At 42.3% G+C, this 13,288-nt stretch overlaps 1 protein-coding gene across 1 annotated transcript in view; it reads left to right on the forward strand.

The window, feature by feature from the left end:
* LOC125459419 (uncharacterized) overlaps nt 1-3,305 on the forward strand; it is a 37,486-nt gene extending 34,181 nt beyond the window's left edge. Inside the window, exons 10-11 of the mRNA XM_048545845.2 lie at nt 1,795-2,106; nt 2,979-3,305. Coding sequence (XP_048401802.2) covers nt 1,795-2,106; nt 2,979-3,292 — 626 coding nt within the window. The 3' untranslated portion in view covers nt 3,293-3,305. The remainder of the gene's footprint in view (nt 1-1,794; nt 2,107-2,978) is intronic.
* The last annotated feature ends 9,983 nt before the right edge of the window (nt 3,306-13,288 follow it).

Genomic DNA, 13,288 nt, shown 5'->3' on the forward strand with positions numbered 1-13,288 from the left:
TTATTAAAAGGAGAACCAGTAGATGTAATGTATTTTGGATTTTCAGGAAATGTTTGATTTAGTTTCCACAAAGGAGTCTAGTAATTGAATTACAGCAGAGAGATTGATGGGAAATGTACGAGTATAAATTGAGAACTGATTAATGGGGAGAAAATGGAGAGAACTGGCAGGAGTATGCATCAGTCCGAATTGCAGTGAAGTGAACCAGGAGGATTGTGCAGCAAAGTCACTGTGAAGCAGACTGGGAGGAGTTTGCAGTAAATCAGCACAACTGAAGCGAAGGAGCCCATGCTTTCAAGACAGTGTCAGAGAATGAGGAGTCAGCATGAAGAGCCATGAAAGTAGGTGACTGTGTGAGAAGAGGAGTAACAGTGAAAGATATAAAAACCAGTGTCAGAGACATCTGTTAACTTATTTCTTCCTTTAACATGCAAAATGTGATATTACAGGAAAACAATTAGGTGATTGGTGGGTAGTCCCTCCATGTCTTTTGGTGAAATTAATTTCATTCAGGAGACATTAATGCAGCTGAAGAATATAGTTAAGAAATTCATCTTTTAAAAATATTTCACAGACTCATTAATTAATTGAATATAATAGAAGTGATGGGGCAGGTGGTGGCTGGCAGCTTTGGGAACTGGTGGACACAGGTACATCTGTGGTGCATCATATCTGCACAAGTGTTGGTTGCTTGAGGAACTTAAGCCAAGAGTTAATAAGCTGGACTCTGAACTGTGGACACAGACACATCAAAGATGAAGAGAGATACTGGACACTCTTTCAAGAGAAAGTCACACCCTTTAAATTAATGACATCAAATATGTTTGTGGTCTGCAGCAGGAGTGTGTGACTGAGAGCGTGGCATGTATTGGATCCACAATTTAGTTTTGGAGTAGCCTCAACCATTCACCTTATCAAATAGGGTATGAAGTTGCTCTTGGTATAGACAGGGTCACAGACTTTAGGGAGTATGAGAAAACTAACCGCACACCATGTTCATGAGTGGCAGTTAAGTTGATTTTTTTGAGGGGGGGTGCTCATTGTGAGTTGCTTGATGGAGAAAAGAGAAATGAGGTAATAGAAATTGCATAGTTTAGGTAATGGCACTGTTCTCCTGCGACAAGGACAGTTCCAAAAGCTGAGTCCTCTACCTGGTGTCATATTCAGGACATCTTTTCTGGACTGGAAAGGAACTTGGATTAGGAGGGGAAGGATCGAATTGTTGTGGTACACGTATGCTTTAATGCCTTAAGTAGAACTAGGAAAAGAGGCTTTGCTGAGGGGATTTTGAGCACTTCAGGGCTAAATTGAACACAATCACAAAGGCAGTAATTCTCAGATTAATGTCTGAGCCAGATGCAAGTGGATAAAAGATAGTTAAGTTTAAAGAGGTAAATGTATGGTTCAAAGATTGACTTGGGAGAAATGAGTTCTGGGGGACTGCAGAAGAAGTTTGTTGGGATGGGTTTCATCTCAACTATGTTGGGACCAGTATCCTGGAAAATTGTATAATTAATGTTGTAGATAGGGTTTTAAACTAATTAGCACAAGGAGGAGTGTTCAGTTGAAGGGAAGTTTTTAAAACAAAAATCAAAAGAAATGTGAAAGCTGAAGTGCAGGGTATTGAAGAGGTGAGCAATAATCCAAATGTGATAAGAATGTGCAAGGAGGTGATTTCTAGGGAAGGTACCAGTGCAGTAATGAGTAGTGATATGGGTACAATAGATCTTGTGGAATCAGCTTGGATGTGGGATACAAAAGCCTGATGAACAATTTCTTGTTGTTTCCAAACAGGAATTCCAATAGTTTCTGACATCGTTGCAGAGCCAGAAATTTCATCCTATGGAAAACGTCTTGTTCTTAAATGCCATGTAAAAAATTTTTCAGGAAATGTATCCTCTGCCAGATGGCTAATGAATAACAAGTATGTCTCTAGTGGAGTCACAACCACAGAGCCTCAGAAGGAAGAAAGTGGCTATTATCAGTTATTTTCCAGCATGGAGTTAACGCCAACCGCTTTGGATTATAATAAGGAAGTTGTATTCGAACTGATGCATAAAGCCTCACCCAATCCCATTCAAAAGCAGCTGTGTTTGAAGCTTCCAGGTATGTTTAAAATTGTGCAAAATCCTAATTACTGTAGAACTAGAGCTTTGAATAGTTTAAGAAACAAGAACAGAATTGAATTTATCATGTTTTTTTTAAGAAAAAAAATGTCAATTATGAAAGTGCCAATCTGCTCCTGGATACCATTTTCAGTCCCTTTCTATTTGTTATAAATGGGCCCTGATGGGTGAATGTACCAATTTTTCGGTTTCAGAAGACTGGAACCTGCCAAATGATAAAATATTACTCTTTGCCATTCTAAATTTAGTGAGAATAACCGATCAAAGCATGATCCCAGATGTGGAACTTGAAGCCATTACTGAGAGCTCACCCAGATGTCAGGACTATATGCTATTAAAACCGCCTTTTTGGGTGCATAGTTGTTTACTATGCAGAAGGTGCTTTAGGCCTCACTGAAAGATGAGCTACCTTTTGTAAATCCGTGTTGACTGCCCATGCTTTTCTGACAGTTCAGTAATTTCATGCTGTATTCTGAACTGTTAAGCAGGAAGAATAATATTTGCCTTCCAGTCAACTTGGAAGAATTCACAATTTTTTGAAGCTTTTTAATGTGTCCACTGATTCTTCTAGTATTCTGGAGTGCAAATGATCTGGGAAATCTATTTTATGGCCTTGCTAAAAATGTTATCCCTTTGTATGTTCATCTTGGTTGTCAATCCCAAACATTTCTTTGTTCAACCTTTGATATCTCATGATTCCTACTGTTCCATAAGAAGTAGTAACTGAATTTGCTAAATTGAACAATTGAATTTGCTGAAGCTATGTCAAGAACACTTACTGTAACATTGAGACAAACTATCACTGCAGATAATGTGCACACTCATAACTTGTACGTTCTGTTCTGTTTTAAGGTTTTCCTCCTACTCTGTCGGAAATCAAATGTAACCCAATGAAACCAGAGAAAAACAAAGTAACAACTTTCACCGTTTCACTGACTGATTATGCACCTCAAGAAATTGAAATTAGGTGGTTTAAAGAAAAGGAACCCTTCATGGGTCAGGCGGCTCATACTAAGCCTGAAATTGCTGAAAATGGTCTCTTCTCATCTCTAACAAGTATAGAATTTACACCAGTAGAATCTGATAATGGGATAGGAATCAGATGTGAGGTTTATCACCCAGAAACACAAGAATTTAAGGAAAAAAATTTGTGTCTGGCATTCTGACATAAATATAAAGATTTCTTACATCTATTTTGAACACTAGGTAAATATAGATGGTGCAAGATTTATTTTAAATTGCTCCCACACAACTGGCATTTATCATTCTGCTTTAAACACTTGTTTTGCATAGCTGGTAAATATAAAACAAAAAAAAACCAGCTTGAAATGATGAAATGCTTTGAAATGTTCTGAGGAATGTTCATCGGACCAGAAACGTTAACTCCGTTTTCTTCTCCACAGATGCGGCCAGACCGGCTGAGCTTTTCCAGCAACTTTGTTTTTGTTCGGTGCTTTGAAGGGTTCAGAATAGAGTTCCTTGACTTGAAATGTTAACTGCTTCTCTCTCCACTAATGTTGCCAGACATATTGAGCATTTCTCATTCTTTTTATTTCTGATTTCTAGCAATTTGAAGCAGTTTGAGTTTTGTTGACCTGTTTAGCCCATTTGAAAATTGCACTTTGGTCATCTGGAGTTTCTAGTAGGATTTCACTTGTTCAGTAAGCCAATTAAATCACTTATGTTATAGTGAGCAATTAAAATTGGGGTGGTAGGCTCAATTATGTTTAAAAATAGCTGACTTTGATGACATTAATTTCAGTTATTTACACTTCTTATCTCTCTATCCTCTGAGTTAGGGCAGGACTTTGAATTGACTACTGCGGTTGATTCATACAGGTAACTCCAGGTGGACAGTACTAGATGAGGATTATTCCGAGCTGCAGTGTTCTTCACAGAAATGGGTGGAAAAATAATGGGCAGAAATTTAATTCAGAAAACAATCATAATCAATGGATTGTCTCATGAACAAAAGCTAAACAGATTGGGGTTCTAATCATTGAAGTTTAAAAGAATGAGAGGTCATGTCATTAGAAGAGCAGGAAAGCTTGATGTTTCAGGTCAGGACCCTTCTTCAGAAATTCCTGCTCCTCTGATGCAGCTTGGCCTGCTGTGTTCTGACAGCTTCACACTGTGTTATCTCAGATTGTCCAGCATCGGCAGTTCATACTATCTCTGATCTCATTAGAACATAGGATTTTAAGGAACTCCACAGGTTAAATGCTGAGAAGATGTTTCCCCAAATGGGAAAATCTAAGCCTCAGAATAAACAGATGCCAGTTTAAGACTCAGATCAGCAGGAGATTCTTCTGATGTTTGAGAGTCTTTAGAACTCCTTGCGAGGAAAGCAATGGGAAACAGAGTTCTTGTCAATTTACTTGATTGGTGGTTGTGGAGGAATGAACGATAATGGGGGAAAAGGCAGGAAAGTGGGCGTGACGAATGTCAGATCAGCCACGATCCTGTTGAATGGCGGAGCAGACTTAAAGGGCTGAATGGCCTACTCCTGTTCCCTTTTGTTATAGTCTTACAAAAATATCAATTTTCAGTAAAGCAAAATAAAACTTAAATCCAGTGAGATATGAAACTGAGGTCCCATCTGGCCTTTCAGCTGGATATAAAAAAAACCCCATGGCAATACGTCAAAGGAGGGCATTCCCTAGTTTCCTGGTGAATATTTATTCTTCAATTGGCATCACAATAACATGTCAACTGGTCATTGTGACATTACTGTTTGTGGGATCTTTATTATTTGCTATATAACATCACCATCACATTAAATCATTGGACATGAACTTTGAAATTTCCAGTGGACACAACAAGACACAATATAAAGACAAGTTATTTAACAATAAGTGGAAGTGAAACCTTCTCTCAGTCACAACTTAGGAGGAGTTTTATGGTTTAAACTTGAGAGCCCGTTAAACATTTCAGAAAGATGGAGCGTGTTAAGGTGTTCTTTGAATTTTCCCCAATTCTGTATGACTGAATTTGATGTGCACTTCACTGAGACAATGCAACAGCAGTTTTAAATGTGTAATTCATTTCACTTCTCCAATTGTATGTGAGATTTCATCACATTTTGTAATATTTCAAAACTGACTTCAGATGTGGAATTCCTTGTTTTGTCCTGATTTTCAAAATACACCTCTTCCTAGCGAGTTTTGAGAAGATTTGTAGCTCAGGTTGAGTTTCTGGATGTGGTTTGCTCACTGAGCTGGAAGGTTCGTTTTCAGACGTTTCATCACCATTCTAGGTAACATCATCAGTGAGCCTCCCATGAAGCGCTGGTGTTATGTCCCGCTTTCTATTTATCTGTTTAGGTTTCCTTGGGTTGGTGATGTCATTTTCTGTTCTTTTCCTGTTGGACTGTTGTGGGTTCGCTGCTGCGGACATTTACTGCCTGCAGGATTTCTCTGGAGGAGGTTTTTACGATGTAACATTCAGGAGTGCCAAGCTTTGCGAGTGCTTCCTGGAGGTTTTCAAGGAGAAAGGAGGTGAGGGCCCCCTCTCTGTATTGACCGCTGTCCCGCTGTTCGTGATGCCAGCGCAGAGGAGCCGTATGGTGACTGTACACATGTACAATCCGCGTGTGCAAGCAGTTGATGTCCTGACCTTCCTTGGAAGGTACTTGAAGGTGGAACGGGACCTAACCAACATCATGGACCCCTTCGGGATCTGGACCAGTAAGAGGCAGGTCAAGGTGACTCTGAGGACGGGCACGGACAGGAACATCGTACACCCACCGTACAGCTTCGCGAGGGAGTGGCTGGACCGGCCGATATCCCTGGACAAGCTGACCAGAGCCCTCAAGTCCTTGGAGAGGAATAAGACTCCCGGGAGCGACGGCTTACTGGTCGAGCTGTATTCCACTCTGTGGGACCTGGTCGGCCAGGACCTGCTGGAGGTGTACGATAGTGTGCTTCGGGCAGGGGAAATGTGCAAGTCCATGAGGAAGGGCATCATCACCCTCATTTACAAGAGGAAGGGGGAGAGGGAAGAAATTAAGATTTGGCGTCCCATTTCACTATTGAACATGGATTACAAAATCCTGGCCAAGGTCAGAGCCAACCGGGTCAGGTCTGTCCTGGAGTCGGTGATTCACCCTGACCAAACCTGTGCTGTGCCGGGCAGCAAGATCGCTGAGAGCCTCGCGCTCATCAGGGATACGATCGCCTACGTACAGGACAGGAGGGTGGACACCTACCTCGTCAGCCTGGACCAGGAGAAGGCCTTCGACAGGGTCTCTCATGCTTACATGAGGGACGTCCTCTCCAAATTGGGGTTCGGGGAGGGCATCCGCAATTGGATCCGGCTGCTCTACACCAACATCGTTAGCACAGTCTCGATCAACAGGTGGGAATCGGACAGTTTTCCCGTCAGATCTGGAGTCAGGGAGGGCTGCCCGTTCTCTCCTGCCTTGTTCGTGTGCTGTGTGGAGCCCTTCGCCGCATCCATCAGGAAGGACGTGAGCCTGAAGGGCGTGACTATCCCAGGCAGCGGAGGCCTTCAGGTCAAGACTCCCCTGTACATGGACGATGTCGCCGTCTTCTGCACCGATCGTCGGTCGGTGAGTAGGCTGTTGGACATCTGCAGCCAGTTTGAACTGGCCTCGGGTGCCAAAGTCAATAGGGGTAAGAGCGAGGCCATGTTCTTCGGGAACTGGGACAACCGCTCCTTCATCCCCTTCACCGTCAAGACAGACTACCTGAAGGTGCTGGGTGTTTAGTTCAGTGGAGCTGGGGCGTGCACTAAGACTTGGGAGGAGCGTATCACCAAACTGAAGCAGAAGCTGGGCAGGTGGACGCTCCGGTCCCCCTCCATCGCGGGTAAGAACCTGGTTGTCAGGTGCGAGGGGCTTTCGGCACTGTTGTATGTGGAGCAGGCCTGGCCTATTCCCTGGACCTGCGCCGCTGCGGTCACCCGGGCCATCTTTCACTTCATTTGGGTGTCGAGGATGGACCGGGTCCGCAGGGACACCGTGTACAAAGACCTGGAAAATGGGGGAAAGGGCGTACCGAACGCCACCCTCGCCCTGACGGCCACCTTTGTGTACAGCTGCATCAAGCTGTGTGTAGATCCTCAGTACGCAAACACCAAGTGTCACTACTTACTGAGGTTCTACCTGTCCCCGGTGTTGCGAAGGATGGGCCTGGCCTCGTGGCCACGGAATGCTCCGAGTAGTTGGACCGTCCCGTACCACCTGTCCTTCGTGGAGAAATGTTTGAAGGGAAACACCTTTGACCACAAGGCCGTCAGGCAGTGGTCAGCACGTAGTATCCTCGAGACCCTTCGGGAAAAGGAGAGGGTGGATCCCGTCGTGTGGTTCCCCACGCACACTGCCAAAGTTGTTTGGCAGAATGCCTCATCGCCAGAACTTTCAAACAAGCACGAGGACGTTACTTGGCTGGTGATGAGAGGGGCTCTGCCAGTGAGATCCTTTATGCATGCCCGGAATCTCTGCGCCACCGCACGCTGCCCTCGAGGTGGCTGTGGGGGGGACGAGACTGTCGATCACCTCCTTCTGGAGTGTGCCTATGTGCAGGAGGTCTGGAGGGGGATGCAGTGGTATTTGTCGAGGTTCATCCCGAGCAGCTCCGTGACATGGGACGCTCTGCTCTACGGGCTGTTTCTCGGGACGCGCACTGAGACCAACATCAACTGCGCCTGGAGGACCATCGATGCAGTGAAAGATGCTCTTTGGTCTGCCCGCAACTTGCTGATCTGCCAGCTGAAAGAACTGACCCCGACCGAGTATTGCAGACTGGCGCACTCCAAGGTCCAGGACTACGTGCTGAGGGACGGGCTAAAGCTTGGGGCAGCTGCCAACAAGGCGCGGTGGGGAAAGACCACGGTATGAAACAGAATAGAAAAAAGGGCCCTATCTGGTAACTGGGCCCAGCTGGCACTTGCCCCAACTGGTCAGGGGGCCAATGGGGTCTGTGCGGGGAGACGACTGCCGGGGTATTTTCTTTGCTTCGTTTTTTTTTCTTCTTTGTTTTGTTTTTGCCTTTAGTTGGTGTATCTACCCCCTGGGTAACCCGGAATGGCTTGCATGACTGGGTAGGTGTATAAATGTTTTTTTTTGTACATTCTATGAATAAAGTAAATTTTTTCAAATAAAAAAAAGTGATGAAACGTCTGAAGACTAACCTTTCAGCTCAGCGAGCAAACTCACATCCACACCTCTTCTTGTTGCAACCTCGCACTAGATTAAACAGGTTGATAGACACGATGTTTTTTTTTAAGAAAAACATGTTCAGTTACATAAGAATTGTTTGTAGTCCAGCAACACAAGATTTATCAGTTTGTTCACTGAATTGCAAAGTAGCCAAACTGTTAGACACAAGAAGGCTGCAGATGCTGGAATCCAAGGTAGACAAACAAGGGACTGGAAGAACACAGCCCACCAGGCAGCATCTGGAGGAAAGGAGCAGTCAATGTTTCAAACCCTTGGTCACTACTAGAAAAACTCTGAACATCACCCCAGAAATTTCCTAAATTTGTTATCATAAAGAAATTATTAATTGTTGTAATACTGTCATTTGAAGAGTTAGTATAGATGAATACTGTTTTTTAATTAACTATTGAGAAAAGAAGGTATGCTTTGCTACTGGTATTAATTACAGCTTTAAAGCTCTGCCTTTTGAACTGGAAAATTTGTTAATAGGATAAATTTTAATGAAGCAAACAGTGCATTGTTGCTTCAAAGTGGAAGCAAATTACTGCTGTATGGCTGACCGTGATTTGCAGCATGTTTTTTTGTTTTCAGTGCATTGTTCCTTTTGCATAATATGATTAAATTTCCTAGACCTGAGAAAAATGATACAACTCCAGTGGACTTGAGCTGGGAATTACTTCTCCAGTTCTGTGGTTAGCTCACCATTTTGTATTTTCTTCCGGGAGATGTCAAATGCAAATGTGAGTATATCAAAATCATTCAATAAGGTTCCACATGGTAGGCTCATTCCGAAAGTAAGGATGCATGGGATTTATGGAAATTTGGCTGTCTGGATACAAAACTGGCTGTCCAAAAAAGACAGAGGGCGGTAGTAGATGGAAAGTATTCAGTCTGGAGCTCGGTGACCAGTGGTGTTCTGCAGGGATCTATTCTGGGAACTCTGTTCTTTGTGATTTTTATAAATGACTTGGATGAAGAAGGGTGGGTTAGTAAGTTTGCCGATGACACAAAGATTGGAGGAGTTGTGGACAGGGTGGAGGGCTGTTGCAGGTTGCAACACGACATTGACTGGATGCAGAGCTGGGCAAAGAAGTGGCAGATGGAATTCACCCCTGAAAAGTGTGAAGTGATTCATTTTGAAGGCTGAATTTGAATGCAGAATACAGGGTTAGGGACAGGATTCATGGCAGTGTGGAGGAACAGAGGGATCTTGGAATCCACGTCCATAGATCCCTCAGTGTTGCTACCTACATTGATAGGGTTATAAATAAGGTGTGTTGGCTTTCATTGGTTGGGGAATTGAGTTTAAGAGCCGAGAGGTTATGCTGCAGTTCTATAACACTCTAGTTAGGCTATTGGTGATGGCTAGCATGAGGGACATAGCTTTAAATTGAGGGGTGATAGATGTAGGACAGAAGTCAGAGGTAGGTTCTTCACTCAGAGTAGTCAGGGCGTGAAATGCCCTGCCTGCAACAGTAGTAGACTCGCCAATTTTAAGGGCATTTTAAATGGTCATTGGATAAATGTGTGGATGATAATGGAATAGTGTAGGTTAGATGGGCTTCAGATTGGTTTCACAGGTCGATGCAGCATTGAGGGCCAAAGGGCCTGTACTGCGCTGTAATGTTCTATGTTCTATCGTGTTCACTTCTGGTCACCTCATTATAGGAAAAATGTGGAAGCTTTAGAGAGGGTGCAGAGGAGATTTACCAGGATGCTGCCTGGGCTGGAGGGCAGGTCTTATGAGGAAAGGTTGAGAGAGCTAGGGCTTTTTTTCATTGGAGTGAAGAAGGATGAGACGTGACTTGATAGAGGTTTACAAGATGATGAAAGGCATAGATAGAATGGATAGTCAGAGACTTTTTCCCAGGGCTGAAATGACTGTTGTGAGGGGGCATAATTTTGGCGGTTGGAGGAAGGTATAAGGGAGATATCAGAGGTACATTCTTCACACAGAGTGGTGGGTGTATAGAATGCATGCCGGCAGTGGTAGTGGAGTCAGATACTTTAGAGACTTTTAAGCGACTTGGAGAGGCACACAGAGGATAATAAAATGAAGGATATGATCTTATGTAGGGTAGATTGATCTTAGTCGGATAATAGGTTGGCACAACATTGTGGTCTGAAGGGCCTGCACTGTTCTATGTTCTATATACCATGAAAATGCATCACCTGATATAATTACCATATTGTTCCTAAGGCAACATGAAGTCCATGTAAGTGACAGATTTTCAAATTACTTCAGTGGAATTCATCAATTTGTAGGAAAATCAACTTTGAGTAGAATTGTTGGATAATTAGTGGCTATCTGCAGGCAGGCTGTATCCTGCACTCGGTGACTGTCAAGTACAATTAGAGGTCTTTGCTCAACATTTTTAAAAGTAGTTTACAAATTGACAGAGCTCTGGAAGATGACATTGTGGTGAGTTTGACCATGCTGAGAATGCAGCCCAGTTCACAGAAGCCCTACAGCATGAAAGCAGGTTATTTGGCCCATCGACCCTCTGAAGAGCATCCCACCCAGACCACACTCCCCTACTCCATATGTCTCACCTGGTATTTTCCATGGCTAATTTACCTGGCCTGCCCACCTTGGCCAGTCCACCTACTCTGCATATCTTTGAGAGGAAACCAGAACACCCAGAGGAAATCCACACGGACAAGGGGAGAATGTGAAAACTCCACACAGACAGTCATCCGAGGCTGGAATCAAACCTGAGTTCCTAGTGCTGTGAGGCAACAATGCTAACTACAGAGCCACCACACTGCTCTCGATACAATAGCTAGACCATGTTATTGCAGATGCTAAATTTTGTTAAATACACAACTACATGAATCTTAGTTTCTCATGTATTTGATCATGTCTTTGCTGGTGTTAAGACTCCAATCTAATCAGTGGTGAATTGCTTTTAATAATCATTTAGATTTTTCTTTAACATACCTTACTTGAGTCACTTCATAAAATTATAGAGAAATCTAACAAATTTTCAGACTAACTGCCAAAGCTAATTGGAGACATAATTAAATATTTCCCATAGCTTCCAAGGTATTGGGACTTGAAGCTAAAACAGAAATTGCTGGAGAAAATCAAGACCGGCAGCATCTGTGGGGAGAGAGAGTTAATGGTTTTGAGTCCAGTGACCCTTCAGAAGGGACTTGATGTTGGCAACCACAAGGTGTTCGCTATGGTCCAATCTAAAAATTATGATCACAAAAGTTGGTACAGTGACAGATATTTTTAACGTTCTTTCCTTCCCTATAGTTTGCCTTTTTTGAAACTGTGAAAACTTTATATTTTTGTATCTCTGGCAATGGAATCCGTCTTTTTCCAGTGAATGTGTGTCAGAAAGTAACTCCCCCCGAATAGCGAAAACTGGATAATCTATCTTGTGAGATTTTACCTGTAAGTATTTGTAAAATGTTTTGTTCTAGCCAGCCAAAAAATACATTAGCAACATTAACTATGTTTCCCTTGGCATGCTTACAAACTGACATTGTTTGTTTCTACTGTATATGGATGGTGGTTGATACAAAATTGTACTGTTTGTCTTTTTGTATTACAAGTTGTAATTAAATGTATCCGAATGAGGAAATGTAAATGTTCAAATGGTATGTTCTATAAATACAGTAAATAATGAAATCTAAATAAAATACATATCACTGAGAAATACTGTTTCCTTCCTTATTGACATACACAGAAACACTTGTACCGAAGGTGACTCCAGAGTCTTGAAATATATTTCCAGACACACAACATTGAGTTAAGAAGTACATGAGAGGGAGCCTTTGGCACAGTACATTGTTTAATTTATATAAATATCTGATATTATTTAAACGTTGTATTTATGATATGCAATGTTTTACTTAATACACTTCTAATTTACTCTGAACCCCAGAAATAAGGCAGACAAAACTGAATCTAATGTTACAATTTTGTTTTATTTAATGTTCTACTTTGGGTTTGTATCTGCTGTGTTTTTTGTGCTATTACCAATTTCCACATGTTAACAGTTTTTAAGCTTTGGTGGAAGTTTGAGGCATTCAGACATACAAATTGATTCAAGTTAAACCTTTTAAAGCTATATCAGCAAATATATAATTCTTCACATCTCTGATTTAAACTTTTTTCCTCCCCAGCCCGACCCCGTACCTTATCTGCTCTTCATGCTAGACATTTTTTTCTCTCGCCGAAAAGACCCAGCGGCAGATTCCACATGTACACTGGCAACACATCTCTACATCACAACCTCTCTTAAACCCCTTACTGTGTCTATATTGGCTCACTTGGCCTAGAAAAATTGTTCTTCACGTTTATTATTGGGGAAAACCAGTGCCACTACCTTTGACCCCCACCCCCCCGAAGGAGAATACTAGTTGCCGCTGATTCCATGCCTTCTCTAACAACTGTTGCACATTGAACCAGCCTGATCCCAGTTTCTGTGCTTTATTTTGTCTAGGTTTGAGCTTCTGACCTCATTTCCTAATCATTAGCCATGTACTTCTGCCTCCACTCGAGTTTCTTTGAGTTGGTATCACCTCCAGATTTGGCTATTCCAATGTACACATAGCTAACCTACTGAAATATGTAAATGCACATAATCAATTAAAACCTTTAGACTCATTAACGACTTAACAGCATCTTAGGTTTGTTTCGTACATCCTCATTAATGGGTGTGAACCTTTGATCTTTTACTTATAAATTCAGTGCCTGATACTAACATCTGAAGGAGTGAAGCTCCGAAAGCTTGTGTCGAATAAACTTGTAGGACTATAAGCTCGTGTCGTGTGATTTCTGAACTTTTTAAGATTTGAAAATAAATAGCAAAATACTTCTTTCTAAAATTAATTTATTGTTTTCTCAATGCACTGGAACTGTATTAAGTAAAATTTTGCATTTCATAAATACAATGCTTCAATAATGTACAGATATCTATATAAATTAAATAACTTTAAACGCCTACGCCCCCCAGCGGTGGAAATT

This window comes from Stegostoma tigrinum, chromosome 17, assembly GCF_030684315.1.
Source record: "Stegostoma tigrinum isolate sSteTig4 chromosome 17, sSteTig4.hap1, whole genome shotgun sequence".
In the NCBI taxonomy this organism is placed as follows: domain Eukaryota; kingdom Metazoa; phylum Chordata; class Chondrichthyes; order Orectolobiformes; family Stegostomatidae; genus Stegostoma; species Stegostoma tigrinum.